This window comes from Eleginops maclovinus, chromosome 3 (genome assembly GCF_036324505.1).
Source record: "Eleginops maclovinus isolate JMC-PN-2008 ecotype Puerto Natales chromosome 3, JC_Emac_rtc_rv5, whole genome shotgun sequence".
NCBI lineage: Eukaryota > Metazoa > Chordata > Actinopteri > Perciformes > Eleginopidae > Eleginops > Eleginops maclovinus.
The window spans coordinates 8,286,910-8,313,550 of NC_086351.1; the positions used below are offsets into that span (position 1 = coordinate 8,286,910).

At 38.9% G+C, this 26,641-nt stretch overlaps 4 protein-coding genes across 6 annotated transcripts; 2 read left to right on the forward strand and 2 right to left on the reverse strand.

Annotated features, from left to right (window-relative positions):
- Positions 1-121: 121 nt before the first annotated feature.
- On the reverse strand, positions 122-7,013 carry dnase2 (deoxyribonuclease II, lysosomal). The gene is made up of 7 exons (XM_063878645.1): positions 6,873-7,013; positions 6,033-6,130; positions 5,721-5,892; positions 4,772-4,874; positions 4,156-4,320; positions 1,676-1,894; positions 122-1,467 (listed from the first exon to the last, which is right to left on the reverse strand). The coding sequence occupies exons 1-7, from the start codon at positions 6,900-6,902 to the stop codon at positions 1,097-1,099; spliced, it is 1,158 nt and encodes a 385-aa protein (XP_063734715.1). The 5' UTR covers positions 6,903-7,013; the 3' UTR covers positions 122-1,096.
- Positions 7,014-8,755: 1,742 nt separating this feature from the next.
- On the reverse strand, positions 8,756-11,696 carry LOC134861618 (G-protein-signaling modulator 1). 2 transcript variants are annotated; one of them, XM_063878949.1, is made up of 5 exons: positions 11,285-11,696; positions 10,426-10,977; positions 10,000-10,165; positions 9,571-9,812; positions 8,756-9,415 (listed from the first exon to the last, which is right to left on the reverse strand). In XM_063878949.1, exons 2-5 carry the CDS (start codon positions 10,867-10,869, stop codon positions 9,275-9,277), a joined length of 993 nt encoding a protein of 330 aa, XP_063735019.1. In that variant the 5' UTR covers positions 10,870-10,977; positions 11,285-11,696; the 3' UTR covers positions 8,756-9,274. The 2 variants fall into 2 exon arrangements, with proteins under 2 accessions (XP_063735019.1, XP_063735018.1); XM_063878948.1 differs by having other exon boundaries at positions 10,426-10,914; positions 11,285-11,695.
- Positions 11,697-11,909: 213 nt separating this feature from the next.
- Positions 11,910-18,604, forward strand: pbx2 (pre-B-cell leukemia homeobox 2). Of its 2 annotated transcripts, XM_063878945.1 has the most exons (8): positions 11,914-12,416; positions 13,072-13,145; positions 14,378-14,622; positions 15,198-15,388; positions 15,891-16,026; positions 16,316-16,457; positions 17,020-17,114; positions 17,831-18,604. In XM_063878945.1, exons 1-8 carry the CDS (start codon positions 12,181-12,183, stop codon positions 17,909-17,911), a joined length of 1,200 nt encoding a protein of 399 aa, XP_063735015.1. In that variant the 5' UTR covers positions 11,914-12,180; the 3' UTR covers positions 17,912-18,604. The 2 variants fall into 2 exon arrangements, with proteins under 2 accessions (XP_063735016.1, XP_063735015.1); XM_063878946.1 differs by lacking the exon at positions 17,020-17,114 and having other exon boundaries at positions 11,910-12,416.
- Positions 18,605-20,474: 1,870 nt separating this feature from the next.
- LOC134861619 (transcription factor HES-2-like) lies at positions 20,475-22,534 on the forward strand. Its single transcript, XM_063878950.1, has 3 exons — positions 20,475-20,842; positions 21,036-21,131; positions 21,419-22,534. Exons 1-3 carry the CDS (start codon positions 20,798-20,800, stop codon positions 21,944-21,946), a joined length of 669 nt encoding a protein of 222 aa, XP_063735020.1. The 5' UTR covers positions 20,475-20,797; the 3' UTR covers positions 21,947-22,534.
- The last annotated feature ends 4,107 nt before the right edge of the window (positions 22,535-26,641 follow it).

A 26,641-nucleotide genomic window follows, 5' to 3' on the forward strand; every position in this document is an offset into this window, starting at 1 on the left:
TAATGCTGCTCAGTATCCCATGCATATAAGAATAGCTGCCTGTGAAATAGACACTTTATTTGTATATAATGGGGTATAAAGGGAAACAAGCAAAATAATGTACATTTGCCACAAATAGAACTCTGTTTTAGTTGTTTTATTCAGATTCAAGCCAGCAACTTCACCTTCAAGCATAAACAAGGAATGTATGTAGAAACAGAGTTCTGGATATGTCAGATAAGCACTTCATTCATAAACACTCATACCAACCTAGCTAATAAGACGAGCATTCATGAAAGAAAAAGTATTAAAGCATTCCTTATACCTGAATGTTGTCAGTGTCAGTAGTTTAATTATTTTGGAAAATATCAATTAATGCTGAATGTGAAAATAATAAGACGAAATTGTTGTAAAATGTAAAATTCTATAAAATGCATTTTCAACCTGCAAAGCTTGACAATCCCTGAGAACATTCCCACAAATCAACTACACTGTTTGAAAGAAAAAAGAGGTCGCCCCTATCTGCAGTGTAACAGCTCAGTAATGTCACTTCAGTTTAATTTAAAGAACACATGGCAGTGTTTAAGATCTTTGATCAAGATGCATTCATTTGAAGTAGCACTTTGAGGTTTTTATGTAAATTAACACCACATTTCCCATGAAGCCCTCCGCTTCCAGTCGGATTTAACTATTTGTCCTCCTCCAGCATTGTTCTGAATGCTTTTAGTTTGAAGAGGAGGATGTAACAGCCCTTAATAACATCCATTGATCATTTGGAAGTAAAATGCTTTATGTGCCGTTAAAAAAAAAAGGTACCAAAAACTTTAATCAGCCTCTTACTTTGAGTGATGCAGTCCCACATGAACACACCATTTCCTGCCAAATGTGGATCAGTTTTGGGCCCTCTAATTTTGGTGGTACAAGCTCCAAAAAATACACAGCTTACCGTAAAAAAAAGCGTGTATGATTGTAGAAAAGATCAACAATTCAAATTTCATCAAATATTAAAGAAATATGTGCAAACAAACCCACATGAAAACCCCACATACCGGGTATCATATTATGCGTGTTGACCCTCTCCTCAGGCCCAGGTATCCCATCATGCTCTAGCAGCCTGTCAACACTGGCCCGTTCCCCCTCCACAACCCTGACACTTCAGCGCCGCCGTCCTGTAAGCCTTCCACACCACCGGGTCCTGCAGACACACCGTGCCGCCGCCTCGCTTCTCCTCCGCCTTGTTCCGGTTTATGTCTCCCACACACACCCAGCCTCCTCCGGACCCTGACCCGGCCGCCTTGGTGCTGACAGCCCACTTAGAGTGGTCCTGGCTGTTCTTGAAGGTGAATGTCTGGCCTGGGTTGATGAGCGTGATGTCCAAGACCTTCCAGCCTAATGAGCAGTTGGAGGGGAGGATGCCTCTGGAGCGAATCCAGAACTGGACCAGGAGATCTGACTGGAGGCTGGGGGCCACCCAGGAGTGGTACAGGTCTGCAGAGAGGGAGGATCGATTTTAACATGATTTTTATCTTTAAACAGTCATTTTGTGACATAAAATGGTGTTAATAAAGTAAAGGAAGAACTTTTATCATAAATTACAATGTAACATGCTCATATTGGCCAATTTGTTCCTGTGAAAAAACTCAAAAGTTAAAGCTGACACAAACTTTAGAACTTATTTAGCTCTCCAAAGTCGTACCGTTGTCAAAAGAAGCTCCTTTGGCAAAGCTGATGAAGTTGGTGCCATCCTTTGAGGTCAGAGTCACGCTGCGATTGGATACAGGTTTGATGTGTGGAAAGATGTGAACAGACGGATGCTTCTTCTCACAGAGAGCAGCCAGAGCAGGCACCAGGGACGCCAGGGACTGGGGGACGTCGCAGTCGTACACATTAGGCTGATTGATCTGAAGCTGCTCTCCTGTGGTGCAAAACAAATTAGATTTGAGGCAAACGTTGCTAATGGCACTGTAGGCACTTTATTTGTTAGGTCCAGTAAATGAACAGCACTATCCTGGTGATGTTGGTGCAGAGGGGGATCAATTATTTTCCCTACTACACTGTGCACAGACACATATAATCCAATTATAGATACTGAATCAGGACCTCACTCTTTGCACCACCAAAAAAAAACGTGTTTTTAAAATGTTAGTAATTTGGATGTTTCCTTGTCCTTCTTTCAACCATCCTTGATCTAAATCTACTTTTTAAAACAAAGGTGTATTAAAATAAGCACATTGTTCCACTTAAACAATACACATTTTCCCTCTAATCTTTATTATTGATCAACTAATCCATTACATATATAGACTGCCTTATCATCAGAGGCATAGACTCATTGTTCATTCTATAATTAAATAGTCAGTTAATATTTTTTTTAAATGATCGTCAAACTTCTCAGAGTCCAAGGTGACTCCTTAGAGGGATTATTTGTATTCATTTTAAAGTTCTGCAGAAATATTCATGGTGCCCACAACACAAATCTTAATGTCTTCAGTTATACACTGATTTCTCATCTAGGGTCACCCTGAGATTGACGGTTGTTCGCTTATTCTGTGTTATTTGCATGCCTTTTTTTTTTACTTTCTATGCCACTTTTGCTGTTACAAATGTAAATTTCCCGGCTGTGGGACTAACAATGGATCTCTGATTGTGACCCCTTAGGAAGATCATAATAACATTTTGTTTAATTTACATTTTCAATTAATCCAATACTTTGATGTTTGCCCAAATATTCTCTAAACTGCTTACATTTCTTTCATCCTCAGCTGCTTTTTGTTAAAAGTTGTAATGCTAACAATGCTGGACTATGAAGATTAACATGGTAATAAATGCTAAACATTAGCATGTTAGCTTGTTGAGGCTGAGCCAAAGTACGTCCTCACACTGACATTGTTGTTATGCTGCCTTGAAATAATTAATCATGCTGCCTTAAAATCGTTGTTAGTGCAGATTACATCAACTGGCTGATACGCTCTTTGATTCAGCACTAACTGTATGTGGTAAACATAAGTAGTTGTACAAATCAAATCAGTAATTAGGCTAATTAAATAATTATCAAGCTAATTTTTCTGACCACATACTGGTCTAACACATTGGAGAGCTTTTATTTATGAACTTGGTGAACAGTAGTTTAGTTATAATCTGAATTCAATTCCAGCTCATTAATGTGCAGATTCCTGCTTCAAGGTGCTTTAAAATGAAACGCAACACCTGTATGCACATCACCCCGGACACGGTCACTCGGCTTCTCAGCTGGAGAGGCAGAAAATGTGATAGAGCAAATATATGCCGCAGTGTGAGGGCCGGTATCTCTATGGTAACATACTTCAATCTAATTAAATTACCCCAGGGTACTGCCATAGCAACGCTGCCAACTTCTGAGTCTGACAGGGAGCTGCACAGGCAGCGCGGTGATGACACCTGTTTACGCTGATTATCCTAGATCTGCATTATCTTGTTGTGGTTGTGTCAATACCTGACTGGATTATAAAGCACCGGGGTGAGCAGAATAATGACTTAAGAAATCCCTTTTGAAATGAGAGAGAATTAAATGAAATCGCTATGAAATAATTAAGGAAGAACATTCTTGTTAAAGACTTATAAACCACATTTAGACCCTTAAAGGAAACTTATATTCAGCAACCTGCTCTTGAAGGCCGAGTAATGCACTTATCAACATATAGAGAAACTCCCAGACGCATTATACATCATTATAGGTTTAGTAGACTTTGTCTTTATGGAAGAACTGCTGCTATATTGGCAGGGGATTACATGATTGGCTGAAATGATAACTTGAATGTAACTTAAATAATAACTCAGAACATATCAGCATAATCTTATTTGTTGTCGTGCAGACTTTGCTACAAAATATTATCATTCTAGAAGCTGCAACATTGGGAATCTGTGATCTATTTTGCAGAGAAAAGGATCATTCTCACCAATGTAGATGTAATGGATTGACAGATATGAGTTTTTAAAAGGAATTCATTCTTAATTTAAAATTGTTCATTAATATATAATAGCAGTAGCTAGCAAAAGTAGAAGATGGAGAATTAATCTATATTAGCTCCCAGCTCTCATACTGTTATTGTGATTTAGTACTATCATCACTAGAGTTAAGTGCTTTTTATACTACTTCTGCCTTAGCCATACAGCCTCATGGCAGACCTCCAGTCTTACCAATGGTCTGGAAGTGCTTGAGAGGGTACGTAACGCAGAGGAAGTTTTGCCCGTTGTTCACACCGCTGCTGGGGTAATAAAACTGTCCCTCCTGCCGAACAGGGGGGAAGTGAGGGGTGCTGTGGACCAACCAGAAGCCCTGATTTTTATCCATCAGGACAACACCTGAGGAGAAAAGATATTAAAATGATCAGCAGCAAATGATCCATGTGGTTATAGTTGATACACAAATCAAAACAAGCGAATCTGAACTAAGCTCATTTATCTTATAACTCTACATATTAACGGAAAAAAGTTTCAGTTTCAGATCAGAATTATCTGTGGCTTCATCACTAGCAGTGAAACCTTTCACTTTGTCATTATTTCATTGCATTCTCCCACATAGAAGATGTTTTCCCCATTCTGTTATACAAGAAGTAATGTACTGTATTGACATATGGACTATAATATGGTGTATAATATGAATATATGTGAAGCTTCAAATGTATACATCTTATATACAGTGTTGCGATAGGCTGATATTTTTCTTTGACAGAATTATGAATGATTTTGAGTATCAATTCAAATCTCTTGCAGATTATATGAAGTCCTGGAGCTGGACCGCTCTGGTGTTCACCTTTTGTGTGCCCCCCTCCACTCCCACTGTTGTCAACCCATCCGTCACCAAGGTCCTCAGATGGCTTCTGGTCATTGTAAAGGATGTATGCTACCTCTGTGTTCTGTGGAGAGAGAGTTTTCTTGTTATCTTGAACACACACCAAACACAAGAAACACAAACACATCTACAAAACTAGATAAATAACATAACAATGTTGAGATAAGTAAGGTATACAATCATATGTTTTGTACGATAATGCAAAACTATTATTTTATCTTTTCACACCTGTTAACAGAGTGTATATAAATGAAGAACTCTCAGTTCTCTTTCTAGGGTTTCCAGGTTTGATCTAACTATGTCAAGTGGTTATTGAAGACTCAAAGCATTTTAAAAGTTGTCTATCAAACTACGAATTCTTAGGTCTGCATTTAAACATTAGAAGCAGCAAAAAAATAAATGTTAAACAATAAGTGTTTACTACTGATATAGCTTGAGCTGAATTTAGTTATATTGTGGACATTTAAGAAAGGTATATGTAAAGAAATCTTATATTGATAGTAAGGTATAAAACCACTATGCTATATTTAATATGACTGTAATACCAAAACTCATTTACTTGTCAGTAACTGTCATTTATAGAATTAATACAATCTATCTAACAAATACTAGGATGAATTTGTACTATTAACAGGATATATTTTGCATTTTAGACAGCTTTTAGATAACATGTGAAGTCCTATCTGTCATTACAAAAATGTGACTTTGGAATTTCAATTTTATAATAATCATACATATATTAAAATCATGAATTATAAGGAAGTGAAAACTGTATAATAACTCTGCCTGACATGTAGAATGATACTGACTTCCCAAAAAACATACCCCAGCTCTCAGTAAGTCTACTATTGTTGGATTAAGTATTTGTTCCAGTTTTGTTACAGATAAAAAGAGCCTGATGGAAACAGACCTCCCCTTTTGAGTACAGTTGTCCAACAGTCCTGCCCAAAGCGCCCGTGGTATCGTTCACTGTCCCCTTCCCGTTAGTCCAGCCTTCACTCCCTTTGTCTAGCAGTATATACAGATCACCCTTCTGGGGAGATTTCTTGCCATGTTCTTTAGGCAGCTTGTACAAATAGAACCTAGCACAGAGAACAAGACATAATAAATGATATAGATGAAGCAATTCGACATTAAACTGATATGAAAGCTTTATTATGAAAAAACATCATAGTGTATTTGTAGAAGCTTGTCTTGTGCAGCACTGTTGTCAGTGATTTACCAATCAACAGCATCTCCTTTGTCATTGTAGCAGGTGATTGGTGAGGTGTCGCCCCCTGAAGGCACACAGAAGATCAGCAGGGATAGGAACAGAAGCATCTGAGAAGAAAATAGACTTTACAATTACATACTGTATATACAGAAAATGTGTTTTACTGTTTCTAAAATATTGTCAGAACCCCTGTAACTGGGTTTTATATTGCTGCAGTACTTTGGCTAAAGGAGTTTCTAGGAACTATGGCGTTAGACTTTGTGCCTCATTCCAAAAACGAGGAACTACTCAGGTATACAACTTAATAAAAGGTACCAATACAACAGTGAAGATATTACAAAAAACATTGTTATTTGGAGTCATACTCACCAGGTAGATACTTAAGGAATGAACCATTTCTGCATATTATAGCTATAGCCTACTATACAATATGTATAAATACTTATTAACTTAAATGTTGCAGCTGGTGAAGTATCTGTACTTTTAAATACTACTTAAAAGCATATTTTCGAATAATACTGCGTGTATTTGTTGGACTGCATTTAGTATCAATAACGTGAAGCATCAAAGTAAATAAAGATATACATGTAGTGGAGTGAAAAGTACATGACTTCTCTCCGAGTAGAAAGTGGCATGCTAGTAGCCTACTTGATTTAATGTAGTAACTGCTTGTCAGCAATATCATTAGCAAACACATTTGGAAGAGAATAAACACTTTATTAACAGACGCTAAAACTGAGCCGGAAAACTGAAGGGAGAGTATAAAGTAAATCACAGCAAGTTAGAATCGTTGAGCTTGGTAGTAAACACGGAAGGAAGGTAAAGATTAATTTAAACACTTTTACCCACCTTTGGCTCAGCGTGTATGTCCTCAATCATGTCCTCAATGTGTTACTTTCGTGTTTTCTGCACAAACTTGTAGCTACTGTAGTTCCACATTTCTGAGCAAGTTTCATTTTCGCCCACATCTAGGGAACAACAAAAGATGGGATGAGACAGTGACGTCATTAAAGCGACAGGCTTCTTGAACTACAACAGAAAGACACAACAACTAGGACGTTTTACATGTAAGAGAATAAAGTGTAAGAAATTACCACTGACAACAAAACAAACACAGTTTTAAATGCTGTTAACTTATTTGTTAAAGTCTTTAAATCTTCTATAAACGTCCTTGGTTTCAGTCAAGTGCTCTGTGACGTCACTAAATGGGCGGGGCTGAGAAGACAATGTGGCGAGAACAAAGTTATTTAGCAAATAAATACAAAAATAAAAGTGAACTACAACCCTCGAAAGGGGAGTGATATGCATAGATTCAACATAGACATCATGTTTTTTACTAACACCATAAAAAAAACATAATTTACTTTCTCATAAAACAACAGCTCTAAGCAAGATATTTAACCAGCTGAATTCTAAAGTTGATTTTCTATGTATTTGATATGATTTGATTTTAAAAAGGATGGCACTTAAGAATACTTGATAAATGTAAACATTGTTATTCACAGTCAATGAGACATTTACTGTTTTCTCCCTTTCCCTTTGGTCTCTGCATTGTGGATAAGCCTAGGAAACTCTGTATGCAAGTGACAGTAAAACTCCACGGTAAAGTTGGACAAATCAAACAATGTATTGACCAACCCTATTTTGCCTACTCTATATTAAAAGTTAACCTTTAATATAATTGGTTGTTGGTTGTTCCTGTTTGACTCTTTCACAATTTTGTGTGGCTATTTTTTTGTTACATGGCATTCTTATAATTCTCCACTCTTGTTCCTCTTCTTTGTTTGAAATGTTTCTCTCTCTTTATTTGACTTGATCATTTGGAGCAGATGTTCAGAAAAGCAGGTTGCCTGATAGGAACATTACAATTGTATTAAGATTATATATTCTGACTTCTGACCTTACATAGGAAATGTGTGTGGATCAATTAATGACAAGAGCATCTCTATATATATTTCAAGATTCAACAAGAAAACATAACAGTGTTTTTGTTCCGCTAATTAACTTGAATATGTTTTCACCTGTTAATTGTATTTCAAGTATCAGTGTTGATTAGAGTGTTGCTATAACGTATCTATATTTGTGTTCTGTTTGAGGAAGTGACAGAGCATTCTGCTGTCTCCGCTTCCCTCACTGGTGCAGAACAGTCAGGACTTCCTCAGAAACCTTTCGCTCTGAGTGGAGTGGACTAAACTTGCATTAGGGAAGGTCACAGGTTTTCAAGAGGCTACTTCTTGCTGCTGACAAAGTGTGGCCTTGGATTATTACGGGTAGTATTGAAATCATATCAGACAAGTTTTATAAGTTAATATTCAGATCGTCAATAAAAATGACAACATTAAGGAACTTTGAGATAACACCTGCATTCAGTTAATCCATTCTGTGAGACATTAACACCTTTATCTCTTCCTCGATTGTTCTATAATCACTACCAGGTATTTTTCTATGAGAAGTTTGATTTACACCCTACAGGATGTTTGAAAAAGATTAGACCATATCACAAGTTTGTGGGAATGTGACCTAGCAAGGGAATGAATAATGAGGACAATTGTTCAACATGTTTTTACACACCCTTGTTCGTGCTAAAATGCCTGCAAATATAGGCTTACAGGGAATTACCGTGTGCTCAAATGTTAAAATAATGATAAGGGGATATCATTAGAGCGTGTTACATCTCCTTTTCTCCTGACAACATTTTAGACATATTGAATAAATGGATAAATCCAAATGACTCTGCTAGAAATTGTCTTTATTTTCTCGAGCACAATCATCCATATACAGTCAAGCACAGTTTGGCCTTGGAGCTATGTCCTCAACACCCTCCATGGTGTGTTTAATGCCTACTGTACAAATAAGGAAAAACAATAGATATCAGTTGACTGCCTCCTCCACAAAAGGAACAGCAACACACACATAATCATCCAACCACCCTTCTCAGACACTCAATAAAATAAAACTGTTAGCAAGATAAGAGGGAATCTCTTCTGGTCCTTTTTACCAGAAAAGAAAGCAATAGCTAACTAGCAGTAAACATAACAATCTTTTCAATAACATCCATCAAGTAATGTTAAAAGCTCTGTTGCTCAAACATTAGCGTTCCTTGCTACTATCTCAACAGCTTTAACTCTGACCAACACTATCAAAAAGCATCATTGGGGTTGAAAAAATACTTGTTTTAACAGAAATTCAACAAACAAAGCTACAACACTGTGTGGCTTCTACTGCAGCCCTACAGTTTTTTGTTTTCCATCTTAGGCTTGTAGTAGGCCCGGTAGTTCAGTCCTCTGCTCGTCCATGCGTCCCCCCTGGACCCTCAGCAGCAGGGAGAAAAAATCATCATCGTCCATTGGACCAGGAGCCCTGCTGCGCTGATCCTCCAGCCTGCCCTGGGCCTAAGGTTGGAAAATAAGAAGGAAAGTAAATGCCTGAAATAATGTTGAAATATTTCCCCCTGAAGTTGGCATGACAGGTTTTTCCATGAAACAAAGCTCACAATTCTTCAAATCATTATAAAAGCATTGTATCAAATAAGTTACAAATGACTCACTTGTGTCGTGAGAATCATATTATAGAGATCCTCTTTGGGCACGGGTACGGGCGCTGGCGCAGGGGCTGGCCTTCTTGCAAAAGAGAGTTGCCTTATGCTGCCCCGGAAACCTCTGGCTTTTGATTTTGGTGGTTGAGACTTTTCAAGCTGTGCCCTCTGGTCATCGAGCCGGCGAGCTTGAGCGGTGGCCAACAGATCAAAAAACTCTTCTTTCTGCAATGAAGTCATGGAGGAAAAAACCACTGTGGATAAAAGTGAGAAGCAGTCAAGAAACATGGTATTTGCATAGGTTCCAAAAGTTGTTTCATGTTGTTTCATCTCAGACAACATGAGTCAGCATTATGACATAGAAACAAATTTATTGGCTGCACCAGTTTTGTCACTGTAACACTGTAAAGCAGAGTAGGGGTTTTTAAAGCACACTCCCACCTCGGTTGGCTGGCCTGTTGGTGCTGGGCTCAGAGTGGCATCTCCTCCTTCTCATCCCACCCTCCAGCCTGAAGGAGCAGCGCTGGTCATTGAGACGTCTCCCCTCCTGAAGGGTAAAGAGCAGCTCGTACAGTGCCTCTGGGAAGTCGGGGGTTAACCTATGAGCCTGAGAAAACACAGGTAGGTAGAATAGAAAGCAAGAAGGAGGGAGAAAGCATCAGACTGTTTGTTGGCACAGCAAACTAAATCCCTCAACTCCTACGTACTCCCACATGCTATGTTAAAAAACGATGCTGTTTCCACCATGAGTTTTTCTCTACATGGAGCCTAGTTGTCAAGAACATGAACAAACAAAGACTTGCTGAAAATGAAAGTAATCTCATGGCATATAATGAAGTCAAAGTAAAATAATAAAAGCATAAAAACCTTTGTTGGATCCTCCTCTTGGTTTGGTATACCTAAGCGTTGTTTTTCCGAGACATTTAACCTGTTTACGTCCACTGAGTCATTCTGAGTGACATTTTCATCCTCTGTGTCACTTGGTTTACCCGGTATTTTATTATTCCTCATCACCACATGTGTCTGACCTTCACTCTCAATGTCACCCGTGTTTTGTCCATCATTCAGGTTCTTTGGTTTTTCTTCTTTAGTTACAAAAACAGTCTTCTCTTCTAAACACATTTTACTTGTTATATTTTCTTCGTTCTTGCCCGCTTTGCTGTGTTCCTCTTCCTCTTTCAGAATCGACTCGCCACTGCAGCTCTGAAGGATGACAGCAGAACTAGTCGCTGCTTCTTTGTCAACAACACTTTCAGCCATATCTTCCTCTTCAGTGATGACAAGACGTTCCAACAACCCTTCTTCAGCCATTTCAACTTTGATGTTTGTGCAGTCCAATAATCTCAATGTCAACCCCTTGACAAGAAGATACACAAAACAATGGTTAGGTCGAAGACTTTGATGACCCCATTGTTATTACTGCAAATGAAACATATCAAATACAGAGTAACTTAGAATGGAGAAAGGAAAACTGAAGCTGTGTCTTTTCCTTGCTAAGAAATGTATGAGGAACCAGTTTGGCAAGTTGTAGCATGTTGACTACAGATGTTTAAGCCGAAAATCCAACAGCAAGACATATATTCCTTTGTGACTTAGTGTGACAACATGATTACATGAAATCACAACTTCTTGTTGTCGATTAATGTCTGAAATTTTGCCAAAAGTAATTCTTGTTGTTCTGTCTGAAAAATTCAGTAGGAAATCAATTCAGTAAATTCATTCTTACCTTTGATTTAAACTTGTCTTTTCAAAGCATCATCTCCTGATATCCCCATAGGGCGGACCAACGCATGTTTGGCTTGTCTTATCAATATATTTTTAAAAGAAAAAAAAAACTTGCTAAGAAGAGTTTCGCATGTCGAAGTGACAAGCTCTCACCCTTTCTGCCTGCCGTGCTACCTTCTCTTTCTCGACTCCTCTCTTCCTGTTCCTCTTACCACAGCCCACCCTTATTTATTTGGCCCGTAGCCTATCTGACACGCCATGCTATTGTAAAAATAGGTGTCAAACACAGGAGGAACCCAGGTCATGCATTTGATGAGGCTAGGTATGGTCCGAGCAAATGTTATTATCCACATTTGAGAGAAACTTTAAGCTGTCAGAAGCTGCCGCTTTAAGTGCAGCTCATTTGATTATGACAGACCCAACTGCAACTTGTTGAGACAGGCGCGCAGCTCTTCTGACACTGATGTGGTTTTGGCTCATATCCTGTTGACGTGCAACTAAAACGAGAAGTAGACTCCAGCAAGTGAGAGAAGCTTCTCTGAGTGATCAAGTCATGCCAGACAAATAAAAAATAGTTGAATGTCTCTGTTGATACGTGCATAGGATGACACTGGTGCACTTTATCTGCATTTTAAAACTCATGTAATTCCCTGACACGCATACTTATTTTTTTCCTGAAAAAGCAGTGAGTGCATAAGTTTTGTTGTGAAAACTCAGCAGCGTTACTGCCTCAGAAACGCACTGCCTACCACATGCAGTGCACTGTGTAGACATGGCTTGTACCTTTTCCTGTCTCTCGCTAGGGGACCCTGCTTTGTCTGATGCCTCGGATCAAGCAGTGTTGTGTGTCTGTGAGCACAGTCGGGCAGCAGTCGTCGCCACTGTGCGTCGCTGAAGATGTTACAGCAGCAGCCTCTGACTGGCAACGGGCCCTCAAGCGGCCGGGGACTCGGCATGAGTGGCCACCCCGGGATGCATGCACTCAATTCGGTTCACCAACCTTCGCAGCACCGGTCCGATGACCCGGCCCTCGAGGGTACAGAAAATGGACATGAAAACCGCAGAGATATTGGTGACATACTGCAACAAATAATGACCATTACCGACCAAAGTTTGGACGAAGCCCAAGCAAAGTTAGTGAACGCTTGTTTATTTTATTCATGTTAAAGTGTGTCGATACTGCAGCCGTCTTTTTGTTTTTGTTTTGCCGACTAGCAGTGACAAAGTTTCCTGAACTTCAATGCATTGTTTAGATAATTTAGCCAGGAGCTAACTAAGAAGCAAACGGTAGCTTACGAAAAGAAAGTTTATTTTGTTAAAACGTGTTTGGATATATTATTATTTTAAACAGAAATGTTAATAGTTTCGTTACTGTCACTAACAAAAGCTATATTTAGCAGGGATGGTCTCAAGCGTTCGGTTAGCTTTTGTTAGCTTGCTATGCTAACTAGCTGAAGCTACATTAGGTAGCTCACAGGTAAGCGCTGATGCAAATGTTCAAACTGTCAACTATGTCGTTGTTAAGACCCACTTGTGTGAAACAAAAATTATAATATTACCTAAATTACTGGTTTTCGCATACAGACATTGCCGGTGAACATTTGCCTCCATAGCTCTTAGCTTGACAGAAGCTAACGTTTGCTAAATTAGCCAAGGTAAGGCTAACGTAGTTGGTGATATGTTGTGTTTTTGTTTTGGTCAATTTGCATATCGTCACTATACTTCTGTTTGCATTTAGTTTATTATGCTAACGTTAGCAATAAGTGACGCTCTTTTCTTTCTGCACAGGAAACATGCACTTAATTGTCACAGAATGAAACCTGCTTTATTCAGCGTCCTTTGCGAGATCAAGGAAAAAACAGGTAACGTTATTTCCTAAAAAAGAGTTTTGATGTTGTCAGTTGCGCTCATAATGCATTTAATTACAAACCCGCCGTGCTGAGTTTTGCTATACAGGGATTATGGTTCGTTGCAGCGTTATTAGACTGTGTTGACAGTGTGTCATCGGAAGCCAATACAATCATAGAAAACCACATAATAACACACAATGGATTTCATGCAGGTTGTAACTCTAGAGCAAAAAAACCTAGAGCATGATACATGTAATAAGGCAGCTATTAGCTAAAATACAATATGGTGTTAAAACAGAGACAATGTAAAGCAGTTGGAAATAGAAACACACGATACCTACAAGGCTATACTATTATGTTGCTGGTTCGTTTTTCTAACTGTACAGTACTTGCGAAAGTGAATTTTACATTGCAATAAGTGGGGTAGAAGTGCTGGTAGATATTATTATGCATGCTACAAAAGCTTATTTCATTATATATATTTTTTAACCCGTAAAAGTAACCAGTACTGTACATACATAACACCTGCACTTAATACTTTAACCTGCACTCACATCCGGACACTTATGTAAATATATCCAACAATCCAAATCATTTTTTTTTTCGGGAGCTCTATTTTCATTCAAATGATCAAAGTTTTACCGTGATATTTTGTTTCAACAGTTACTATTAATTTTTGTATTTTTATTTTTTACCTTGCGTGAATGTGTACTGTGCTGTGCTGTTTATCACTCTGAACTTGTTGCTACTTTAAATTCCTGAATTTCCCCACAGTGATAAATAAAGTTCCTTCTTACTTATCTTTTGTTTTTCAATCTAACATAAAACATTTAAAAAAACTTTCATTGACACTTTCAAGTTGCAGTGATATTTGATTTGACCTGGGCATCATGGTCCTGCATTCAGCCCCCCAAAACATGATTTAATGTGGCTAATAAGTGGATATTGAGTAAAGGGATAATTGTAAACAAGACATAAGTATACTCTGAACAAATTAAGGTGATGGCACATCATGATTTAGAAATGGCTTTTGCACTTCCAAACAAAGCGCGTCAGTGCTTCTATTGGTTGACCTAGTTCAATTGCTAGAAAAAAATGGAAAAAAACAACTCTGACCTACAAGTTCCAAATATGAAATGCATGAGTTGCACAGGCTAGACTGTGCAAAACTTAACCACAAGTTGATACAGTCTTCTGTTGGTATTTCATCTTACAAAGCCAATTGACATTTGTCTTATTGGCAGGCCTCTCAATGAGGAATGCCCAGGAGGACGAGCCTCAGGATCCTCAGCTGGTGCGATTGGACAACATGCTGTTGGCAGAAGGTGTGGCGGGGCCGGAAAAGGGAGGAGGAGCTGCTGCTGCTGTGTCTGCGGCCACAAGCTCAGGAGGGATGTCACCTGACAGCTCGCTCGAGCACTCTGACTACAAAACCAAGTTGAGCCAGATTCGCGGTATCTACCACACCGAGTTGGAGAAGTATGAGCAGGTACCGTGTAACAACAGGAGACCATCCCTCACACTGCCCGTACACGCATACCAGCACTAAAGCTGCTCGTCAGAAGCGTAATTCATTGGCATGTTAGGTCTAGAGTTCAGTCAGAGACATTTTATTTCCTGGGGAAAACACTTATCTCCTTATGTTGCAGATCAAAACACACCAGCTATAATTGACATATTACTGTATGAAAGGAGGCATTTATTTTATTAGAGTAATACACATTCCAACCTAGACCAAAGCCTAAACATTGTTTAGATGTGTTGTTAAATCCACTATTGTAATGATACTCATCAGCAACATACAGTACATTACTCTTACGCCACAAATAAAAACCTTCTATAAATTGTTTAAATGTCCTGTTGTGAGTGTGAGACGAATAACAACCCTTCTACAGTAAGGTTGTAAAGAGATGCCTTATGAGTCATTCAATTTACCAGGGGAACAGTTAAGCTATGATCTTTAGTAATTATGCCATTACATGCTTATACATGCTTACCTACAAGCAAGGCACATTTGATTGCTCATATGAAATCATGAGTTTGTCTAATGCACCCCCAATGTAGGCATGCACGGAGTTCACCACCCATGTGATGAATCTGCTGAGAGAGCAGTCCCGTACGCGGCCCGTGACTCCGCGAGAGATTGAGCGCATGGTGGGCATCATCCACCGCAAGTTTAGCACCATCCAGACCCAGCTGAAGCAGAGCACTTGTGAGGCAGTCATGATCCTGAGGTCCCGCTTTCTTGATGCCAGGTAGGCGTATATGGTTCCTGTCTTTTTTAAAGGAATACTGCAATGAAATCTTTTGAGCTTCATGTACTCAACCCTGAAGGCTTGCACTATGGATCTGAAAAGGTTGCACGTTTACATTTTTGAAAAACAGTAACTGTAGGCAGCTTCAATACTCAACAGTTATTATGGTCTCAAATGGCAAATGAGTATCTGTGCAGAAAACATGTAAATAGTACAGAGTATTTTTTCATAACACAACATAGCATGTCCTAACTTGAGAAATGTTTTTGTTTCAAACAAATATTTATATAAGAAATGTTTCGACTAACGTAATCGAATACATTTGAATAGTTATTTAGGGTTATCATAAATGTGTGACCTCTTCTCTCATTCTTGTTTAACTTTTTTCTTTATTTTTGTAATTGACTTACTGTCACCGTAAATGAGGGTAGCCCTCAAAGTTCTCTCGAGTATAAATAACAGTTGAACGATTAAATAATATGCCTGTTTTTTGTCTCATCAGGCGCAAGAGGCGCAACTTCAGCAAACAGGCCACAGAGGGCCTGAACGAGTATTTCTACTCCCACCTGTCCAACCCCTACCCCAGTGAAGAAGCCAAAGAGGAACTTGCCAAATCATGTGGAATCACCGTCTCTCAGGTAAACATGACGTTGAGGATCATGTTTAGAAAGGTTGAGGGTGTGTGTTTTTTTGAATCCATCTAGGGATGACATTTAATGTTTAGTGTTAAAGCGGTCTGTAATGGAGTTTCAGTGTTGGTGAAAAACAAGTTTCAGGTTTTCTATTCTCAAGCTTAAAGACACCTTGTTTGTGATTCGTCAATTACAACTTGCATTAGCATGTATGTGTTAAAATGCTACTGCTCAGGATTGATCATTTTCATTTAAAGAGAACACTGACCTTTGATTTGTTTATATCTACTGCCAGGTGTCCAACTGGTTTGGCAACAAAAGAATCCGCTACAAGAAAAACATTGGCAAGTTCCAAGAAGAGGCAAACCTTTATGCCATGAAAACAGCCTTGGTGGGCAGGCAGGGCAACGATTCCCCGCACACTCCTAACTCCACAGGTACTAAAATCAACCAGAGCTACAGTATGCAGCTGCTGCGCTTTAAAGCATATCCACATTTTTCCTCTCTGCCTCCCTTTGTCCCTGTACCAGAACGTGTCAATCATATGGCTAACCTTAACACAATGTATAACCTGAGGCTCAGGAAATCGAAAACGTTTCTTGTTGTCAGACATTGAGCAAGCACACAGTGAATTTATGTTTTTTTCCAGTAATTTACCTGCTCTGTGACTGCTAGACTCACTTTCCCTGCCACAGTTTTGTTGGCTACCGACTTGTATGAATCATAATGTGACAACTTAAGCAGTAAGATACAGCCTCTTTCTTCTTAAGCTGTACAGGCTGCAAACTGTGGCTTTATAAAGAGCTCATCTTACATTTCTTTATGTTTTAGGTCTGTGTTCTGTTTTATAAGACATCCTGAGACTTCACATTTAAAGGCAGTATTTAAACCCACAATATAGAAAACCATTATACCCATAACCACATAGTCATAGTGTTCCACCCTAAACTGCTACCTCTACACAGCAACTGTTTCTAAGGTCCTGTTGTCTACCTTTAGGATCTGGATCCTTCTCTCTGTCCGGGTCAGCTGACTTATTTTTGGGAGTTCCCCCTGTGAATGGCGATCAGGCCGGTTACCAAATGGGAGTGCAGGTACTTTATACCTCTAGCAGTAGTTTCAAAAAAAGATTTAAATGATGAGGCTGGGGATATTTGATTTCCGTCAATAAATCAAATGAAACATAAAAAATATTCCTCTATTTCAAAGAGCTTCATTTGCTGAAAAGATATCAAAGACGCATCAATGACCGCCACTGTTGCACTGCGTGTTTCTTCATAAAGACATACACACACACACACACACACACACGAGAGGGAAGAAACCAATGTTGGTTTTGGTCTTTTATTGTAATTTGTCCAATAATAGATCTAGCAATATACTTTTATGGATAACCATGATAAATAAACATTCAAATCAAGTTAATAACACACATATATTGTGTTGATAATATAGGTTTGGAATTTCAATATCCATTAGTCCAATTTAGCTTTTTGTGTTTCTTTGTACCCTCTTTTGCACTTATGGTTTCAGACAGTTCCCACAAAATGCACATCAAACACATTTGATTCTATCCTACATTTATTTCATTCCCCCACATAAACTGTGACAGAAGCTAGCCAGAAAAAAAGACATCTGGAGATTATGTCGAATAGATGCACTAATTATGCACCCTTGTTGGTTCAGATGCCAGAAATAACCAAGTGACGTGCTGAAAGATGACACAATGGCAAAAGTGCAAAGCAGACATAAGGTCCATGTTGTCCGCTGACACTTTGTTTGCCTCTTTGTTTTTCTCTCTATTTCCCAGGCTAACGGGAACTGGAACGGTCGAAATTCGCCCCCGCCTGGCGCCTCGCCCCACAGCGACCACTCAGACAACTCCGACTGAGGACCCGGCCCACTGGCACAGAATGACAGCGACGGAAGATTGACGGCAGAAAAGACAGATAGAATGATCGTACACTTCCCACTTGGCTGCAGTAGTTTTTGTACATTGTTTGTTTGGTTTGATTATTTTAAATGTACGTTGTATTTTATTCTTTTCTTACCGCTCAGTGTGGGTCATTATTATGTTTGTATGATTAGCTGAGCGCACGGATGGTAGAGTGACAAATGTGTGTGTGCTGTGTGCATGCAGGTGTGGTTTTATTATCAGGGTGAAGGGTTTGTTCTCCACCTCTTGGTAAATGTTACTGAGGTGTGTGTTAGAGGTTGGGAAGGATCGGGGGGTGGGGACAGCATTATCATCGTTTTTATCACACTATATCGTTATTATTAATATTATTGCCGTTTTATTATTAATGCTACAACTATTATCATTTTAACCGCTCAGAAAAAGAGAGAATGCATTTAGTGAATGAGAGGACAATAGAGAAAAATCCAAAGATTTAGTGTGTTTGTTTCTCTGTTTTGTTTGTTTGTTTTCTACCGGGCTTATGTGTCCCTGTAAAATGAGTGAGGCGTGTGTGACTCCATATCAATTGTTTGAATGGGTATATCAGCAGTGCTGTCTTTTTTCTGTACAGTGAAACACCTGTATTCTCTCTACCTCTTTTACAATAAAGACTCTCTGTATTCACAACCAGATGGTGATTGGTCCAGAGATATTTGGAGTCAAAAAGCTTCAAGGCCAGTACAAAAGGTTGGTTGACTCATAGAGACCTAATGTTTCCTCCTAGATGTATCCAGTAATGCCAACCGTTTTGGTTTGATTTTCCCAGTTTTAAAAAAATGTTTCCCCAAATACATTGGAGGTGAATAGATTGTATAATCCTCAGATCTCATGGACAGTTTTCTCTGAAAGTTGCGTTATATTTACGAGGTAGGTAAAACGAAAACTGCACAACATGTTATTGTATTGTCCAGTTTATTGCCTCAAGGTTGTACCATCACCTGGGTAAAGCGGGTAACTGCCCAAATGACTAAGATACTAATTACATTTCCTAAAACTATTGTGGAATTTGTATCACTTATGTACAAAATCAGCCAAGTGCATGATTGCCTAATATTCCTGCACTGTCAGATCAGATTGAGTCAAACATTCATTTTAACAGTGTAGAATGTGCTGATATGGTGCACAGTCCTTAAGTAATGTACTTTTTGTTTGTTTATTTAACAAGGGTAGTGTTCAACACAATAAAGAAGTGTAAATGAGTTAAAAAACACTTTGGTTTTCCCTGGTAAGACCTAAAGCCACACCTAAAAATATGATAAAATACCATAAAAATAAACACACAAGTTAAGATATACTTTATTAATCCCAAATTGGGTAATGTTTTCGTTGCAGCAGCAAACAAAGTATTCCACGTTATTAGAAATACAACAAAAAGTGGAAAATAAACTATTTTATAAATAAAAGAATATTTTTATATTCAGAGTTGACCATCTGACAAATAAAACATACTACATATTGCAGAAAGTAATACAGGCGCATTACATATAGGCAACAGCTTATTATAAATTAGTTAAGAGAAAAACCTGAAACTTTAACGGTGAAGCTCAGATGGGGTGTGTTTGGGCTGCGTGTTGAGTTACTGCAGGACTCATGTGCCCCAAGCTATAATGCAATCAAAGCTGTTAATTCATCTACATCTCCCGGGCTCACACCACTTAATCAAGAAGTGCCACGTGTGCGTCGTCACCCCCTTTCATCTTTCCCACGGTCGCATTGTCATCTTCAAAGAGTTTCCTCGAGCAAATGTGGAACAACTGTGGCGCTAAAAGTTGCACCAGCACGAGACGGCTGCCCAAATGGCACGCGTGGTCTATTGTAACATGGCGGTGTGAATGCAAAATGATCACCATTGTTACACCTTCAGCCTGCAGTCTGACTAACAAATGCAAAGGCGTCAAGTGTGAATGGAAAGGTGTTGGCACTCGCCGTAAGTGAGCGCACAGTTCGTAGAAGGGAACAATAAGGAAGAAAGAAATAAAGACACGACTTTTTCAGCAGGAACAAAACACCTTAAAAGTGATGTTTGTGAGCCACGTGTAATTAATGATTTACACAAATGATGTAGACTATCATTGTTTAATATGCCATCAGTCGTCTTGCTCAGAAAAGGTTGCAGCTTTGGGTACATTAATACACCAGATGAACAGATGGATAGAAGTGCCAACTTATCCAGTCACTCGCACCTCATATGGTACACAAATGGTTTACACGCTCCCTTTTACGCGCAGCTGCTTCCAAGTCTCTTCGTATTTGGCTAGTAATATTACAAGAACAATCCATGGACATATTGTTTAAGGGGTTTGAAATTAAAGTACAACAGCTACAAACTCTACACTAACAATAAATGGTTACAGGAAACATCCTTACCAGCCCAGAAAAAAATATTAATTTACATGTTCTGTTACATTACATGTTTCAATGAACAATCTAAGATCTGCTAATTTTGTAAATGTCTCCGTTTTGGGATGATTAAAGGATTTCTGATAGTGATTTTACGCATAGCTTCTTACGCACGGTTCTGAGCGTGTGTAACGGTTCATAGCCGTGTGTCTTGTTTTTGCACAGACTGATTTTTTTCCAAATATGAACATGTAAGAAAAGTCCAATTTATTCAAATTAGAGTGGGCCTACTGGCAATAAAAGGGTGAGATCGAGGAGTTGAGGGGAGGGGTTGGGTTGTAAAAATGTGTTACGGTAGAGGGAGGAGCCTGAGGGATGAGAAGGTTAAAAAGCGGTAGGACACGACACCGGCCACATTGCCTGATCAGTTGAAGAACTGACAGCACAGGATAACAAGAGCTCACTGGACCACTGGCTATTATGAAACTACTTCAGGAAACGATGGATACACCACACGAAAGAAAGGTAAGAAATACATCTCAATGCATGTTATAAATCCTGTTTCTAAAAACGAGTTGGCCCACTTTGTAAAAGTCACACTCATATATTAATGTGGTTAAAACTACAGAATTGTCATTGAAAAGCTGACAAGAAAACTATTTGAAACTGAATCTTCCAAAAATGTACATTTGGTTAATCCCCACTTTTTTTCTTTTAGGTGATAAAATCTCAAGTGGAGAAACGCCGAAGGGAGAGAATGAACAGCAGTCTGGAGCATCTGAGGACCATGTTGCTTCAAGACCAACCACAACCAGTAAGAAATCCATAAAACTTCTGAGTGAACTTTTATAGCTTGTGAAAAGAGATAATTTGGTCTCCTTTTTATAAAAAAATGTAGCATTCATTGTATGGATCTTAAACAATCAGAAAAAGTAACTGGTCAAATGTGAGGATGTATTAAAGGGATCCGGGCACATTTCAACATTTGTATACTGTTAAAAATATATTTATTTAGGTTGAGAAAAAAGGGTTGAATTGTTGCAACATTGTACTGTTCAGGCCTCTTACTGACAAAAGACTAACTCGTATTTTTTCTTGCAGGATGGGATTCAGCGCAGAGTTGAGAAAGCTGAGATACTCGAGCACTCAGTGCTTTTCCTCCAGAACACCACCCGAAGAAACAAGACGAAAGCTACTGCTGCTGGAGGTGGCCAGAAACAGTCCTTCCAAGAAGGCTTTTCTACCTGCCTGCAGAATGCAGCTCTGTTCCTGGGACCTGAAGGGAAAGGCCTGTTGCTTGGAGCAGCACCGGATGCATCTCTTGCTGCTTGTTTTTGCCACTCAGACTCTGATTCTGCAGGTGTTCAAAGGACAACTGAAGCCTGCTGCTCCAGCTCTCTACCGCACACAAAGACCATTCTTAAGATGCTGAAACAAAAGTCTAAGCACAGACTGCATACACAATGCCACAGTGTTACTCATCCATACCTACTTCCAGTCCAGCAGAGGTTTCCCCAACAGGCTCAGAGACTAAATCAGCTTGAGATCAGCATGGAGAGTCAAGCTGGCAAACATAACTTGTCCCAGAGCAGCCCTCTCAGCCAGAGTTTGTGGAGACCATGGCCCTGACCAACAAGCAGTGGACTCTGAAACTCTGTCAGCTGTAAACTATAGTGCTATTGAAAGAACATTTGCATTGTAATGTTGTGAACACTGGCCTCTAGTCATCTGATTGCGTTGTTGGTGTTTAACTAAAAGCGAAAAGCCTTTAAAAAAAAAGTGAATACTCATTAATGCATGTGCTGTATTAGTCAGTGGGCAGGCACACTGATTTTCTCAGAATGGAACACACCTGAGCTTTATCAGAAACCTGCTGTGGTGAAGACAATGTTCAGATGTGAGTATCATTATGCATCTGCCCTCCTTCATACCCTCAAATCCTCTGATGCAGCCACTGTCCAGATTTCAGACAGTGGATAAGGATCGAATGTCCATCCTCTACATTTCCAGATGTGGAACCCCAGGGTTCGAGGCAATGTAACCCCTCACACTCACCTGTGTGCCATGAAGTCTGCTGACATTAAGGAAACATGTCAACAACATAACTTATATTCTGTTTAATATATGACTTGCCTATTTTGCACACTAATTTATTGTGGATGCCTCCCTATGGTGAGCAGTATTTCTTTTTATAATAAAAAAACGTCTCTTAAAATATAAAAATGGTGTCAGATTTTTTTCCAAAGCTACTGAAGGCCCTTTGTTTGTGCTGACATTGACAGCCCTTTTTAGTCGGCTGGAGGTGTGAAGCGTGGCCTCCTGCAGAGCTACATCCCCCAGGTGTGAAGTCTGGCCAAGAGGTGATCAACTTCAGTAGCAGTTTTCACTTCAAAGACATCAAACGATAGCCCTGCTCACACACCATTCACTTAGTTTTAAGCCTTTATAGGATTAAATCCATGAATAAAAAAAGCTAATATAGCCAGTCCGTGTTAAAGATTTGCCACCAGAAAGAATATAAAAAGATGTAACCTATTATAAAACATTGCATGTAACTGCAAAGTCTCTGTCATACTGATTAATAACGCTACAGAAACACTTTTGCTGCTTTTCCAGCAAGGAGTCTTCATCTATTTACATTACATTCCTATAGATATAGATAGATAAAATTACTTTATTGATGCCAATTTGGGAATTTGTTTCTATAGTGTTAGAATGAGGTTAAATGATTGAAAATCCCAGTAGTATTCATAACTCACTTTACTCTACAACCCCCAAACAAGATTGGCTAATTCTGTGTACCTCAGTATATAAACTGTTCTTGAAGAAGTCTGATTTAACTGCTTATCTGCTCCTTAAAGTACAGTTAGTTGTTATATAAATTCTTATATAATGACATATACTATAACTATATGCCATTGGCTGTACATTCAGAGTCCCTGAGCTACAGCACTAAATTCCACTGCTTCCCATCAAGCACTACTACTACAGTCTTAGTTTAAACTGAACTTCGTTAGCATAGTCTTTACCAGATTAAGTCAAATTATCTGGGAATCCCCCCAGCCCACGTCCACGCTTGTTTTCATTGTAATTAGCATTCATTTTCGCACCTACTTCGTCCCCAGCTGCTCAGAGGACATTTGTTTCCTACGCGTGTCTGGTGTCACATCACAGGAAACAAAACGTGTCTTAACACCTCCTGCGACCCTTTGAAGTTATGTCACAATCAGGAAACATTTGTCTGGTTGATTTTCCCCTGAAAAATAAAGAAAATGAGCGAGAGAGAAATTGGTCGAATACCCGGTTACGCAGATAAATGTATCACTTGTCTGTTGAGCATTCCTGTGGTAGTCCAGCATTTATGTTAAATGGCGAAAGAAAAAAAAAAACCCGTCTTTTTTACTTGGTTAAACTGATGGGAGATCTTGACACAAATACAAATTTTAGAGGAGGTTTTATTGGTTCTTTAAGTTAACAAAGCGAACTGAAAATGCACTTTGATTCATTTCTGTGAGTGTTATTATTATTTTATGGCCACGTTTTACTTGCTTGGTGTCACTGATCCGATGTAAGTCAGCGTGGGAGACACTTTCCACGCTTCTTCTCATGGGAAGAAAGAGGGCGCCCATTTGCACTTTTATTATCTGTTAGTATAAGTACATCATTAAATAAGTGTGTGGAGTTCTGCGAGCTTTTAGGTTCCCAGGCACACGCTTACACACGCTGGTCACTCAAATGCAAATTACGCAGTAACGTTGCCCTGTGATTTTACATCTTTCACACCTATAAATTGAGCTGATTTTAGCCGAGCTCTGCCTCAGTTTCAGTGAATAGCACTCATTTTGTAGTTATTTCACTATAATGTTTTATGCCTCTTTTCAGCTGACCTCTATTTGCTGTAACAATAACATGGTGTAGTGGTTTCTTGTGAACAAAGGTAACTGTTGCTTTCCATTAACAAAGACAATTTATGGCGCTACATTTACGCATTTTGACTCAATGATTACAATAAAAGGCAGCAGGAGTCCACTGCTGAGTTCAATTGTGACGTTTAGTGAGGATTACAGATTATATTGGTTTGTGCCCTTAATGGTCGTTTTTTTATTGTGTTATTTCAGTGATTTATCACAAGGATATTTTTAAGTTTAATCGAAATGTATATTCGTCTGTCTTTCTGAATGAAGGCACGTGTCAGACATATTGAAGCTGATAACGTCCCACCTCAGGAGCATCGTATATTGAGTTTAGAAAACACAAACATATTTCTTGATTATTTTTGTCTTTTTATGTTGACGGGACAAACTACTGAGATGTTCTGTAATGTACAAACTTATATATACATTTTTAGAAATTGTTGTAGCCTGTTACAGTTGTGTTGGTAAGGCATTCAGTGAGCTGTTTTTTTCAGCTGGCGCGTGTTCGAATAAGTGTGAAGTGGTCGCGTGTTGCTCTCGCTGCTTGCTGTGTGTTTCAAAAGGGTTTAATGAATGGCAAAGTTCACTAAATAACAAAGGCACATGGTTTGAGGCTCTACTTGAATAGGCATTTGTTTTACTTACGATATAATAGCTTTATTGAATTAATTTGTACTTATTACTCCATGCTGAAAGTTACTGGACCTCAAATTAAGAGCAGCTTTACATTTCGAGCAAATTCAACAGTTAAATGTTGCTTTCAAATTACTGCATTATTATAAAAGATCTCTTATGTCTTATATAATATGAGTCACAATGGGAACTACTGAACGAGTGCTTCTACTTTCTATAATTTGGGTCCATTTTCTGATGTCTTTATACTTCTACTTGAGTATTGTTTGGAATGCAGGTATTTTACCTGTAATGGAGTATATTTATCTTGTCGTTGTGGTATTTTTTCTTAAATTAAGGATCGTGGTGCCATCGCTGCAATATTGCCTGCTATTGCAATGTGCTTGAAGACAAACATTATCTTGCTGTAGGGAGAGTTAGGCAAATGGGCACATGTGCCTCACACCAAGTCATAATAAATACGAATGTCCTTTTTTCCACAAGTCAACACTCAGACGCAAATGTTGGATAAGTGTGGCGGTGGGAAAATGTCCCCAAATCTTTCTCAAATGTTAACTTTATTACCTGTTAAAACTGATACCTCATTCGCAGAGTGTGCTGGAAGAGAGGTGACATTCAGTTTCCCACAAGCACACGGGACGATCTGAATAACTGTTAAAGTATCTGACAGGAGTCAAAAATGGTTTTGTCGTGTGTCGTAATCAATTACATTAATTGGAATATACGTAAAGTCTGTAGTTTACGCATACTGTGGTTGTCTCTTGAGCTCAATGGACAACATGTAATTTACTTGAAAATACATCAGTTCTTAGACGATACAACAACTGATGACACAAGGACATGATTATTTTGTGTTTACTGTTTGTGGTAGACTGTCCACACCGACACACTTTCAATAATTTTATAAATGGTGAGAAAAGCTCCTTTAGCTCCCTCTCATGGGAAACTTGGGCACGGTGCTGTATTCTTACTTTATTACGTGTGAGAATCGATACATCATAACAAAGCGTGCCTGGGGGAGAAGTGGCTTTCGGGTTCCCACGAGTTGCTTCTCAGAATGTGATCATCAAATGTACCATTTGGTTTTAATCGTATTATTTCACACGTATTTGTAGAGCCAGCCGTGCGTAAAAGGCACCTTTACGCACAATACGTAGACGCTATTTTCAGGCGACTTGGGGATGTTTGCATATTTTTCAAACATATTTTGAATACAGTAAGATATATTTAACTTTGAACTGCAATATTTGACATTTTTTAATACACAACCAAGAATTAACTGTTACAGAAAGCAATGCATAAACGAGAGGATTTTACGCACGCCATCAAACATTTCCTGGTGAAGCTTTAGAGAATTTATGAGAACTTCAATCATTAGTGAGTCCTTAAAGAGCCCTTATCCAGAAAGTTTTCGATTACTCCCTATATTTTTGGATTTGTTTCTGACAGTATAGGCCTGGGGACATGTCTCGTTTGGCTGTCCATAATAAGGGCGTGAGAAGTCACCCACAGTCGTTTGTCTGGGCTTCACGCTGTTCTGGCGGATGCTTGTTGCCTTCACACATATATGTTAAATGTGTCACACGAGCTGGTAACACCTTACACATGCGCGTGGCGCTCACAGCGGGGTATAGCTGCACGTGCCTGTGAAGTGAGTCTGTGTGAAGAGTCTTTAGGCGCCTGTTCATTCTGCAGTCATTTTAAGAGACATATCAAAATGTATTAACACAAATAATACATAAATGTTTAAAGTAGAACATAACTAAAAACATTTAAC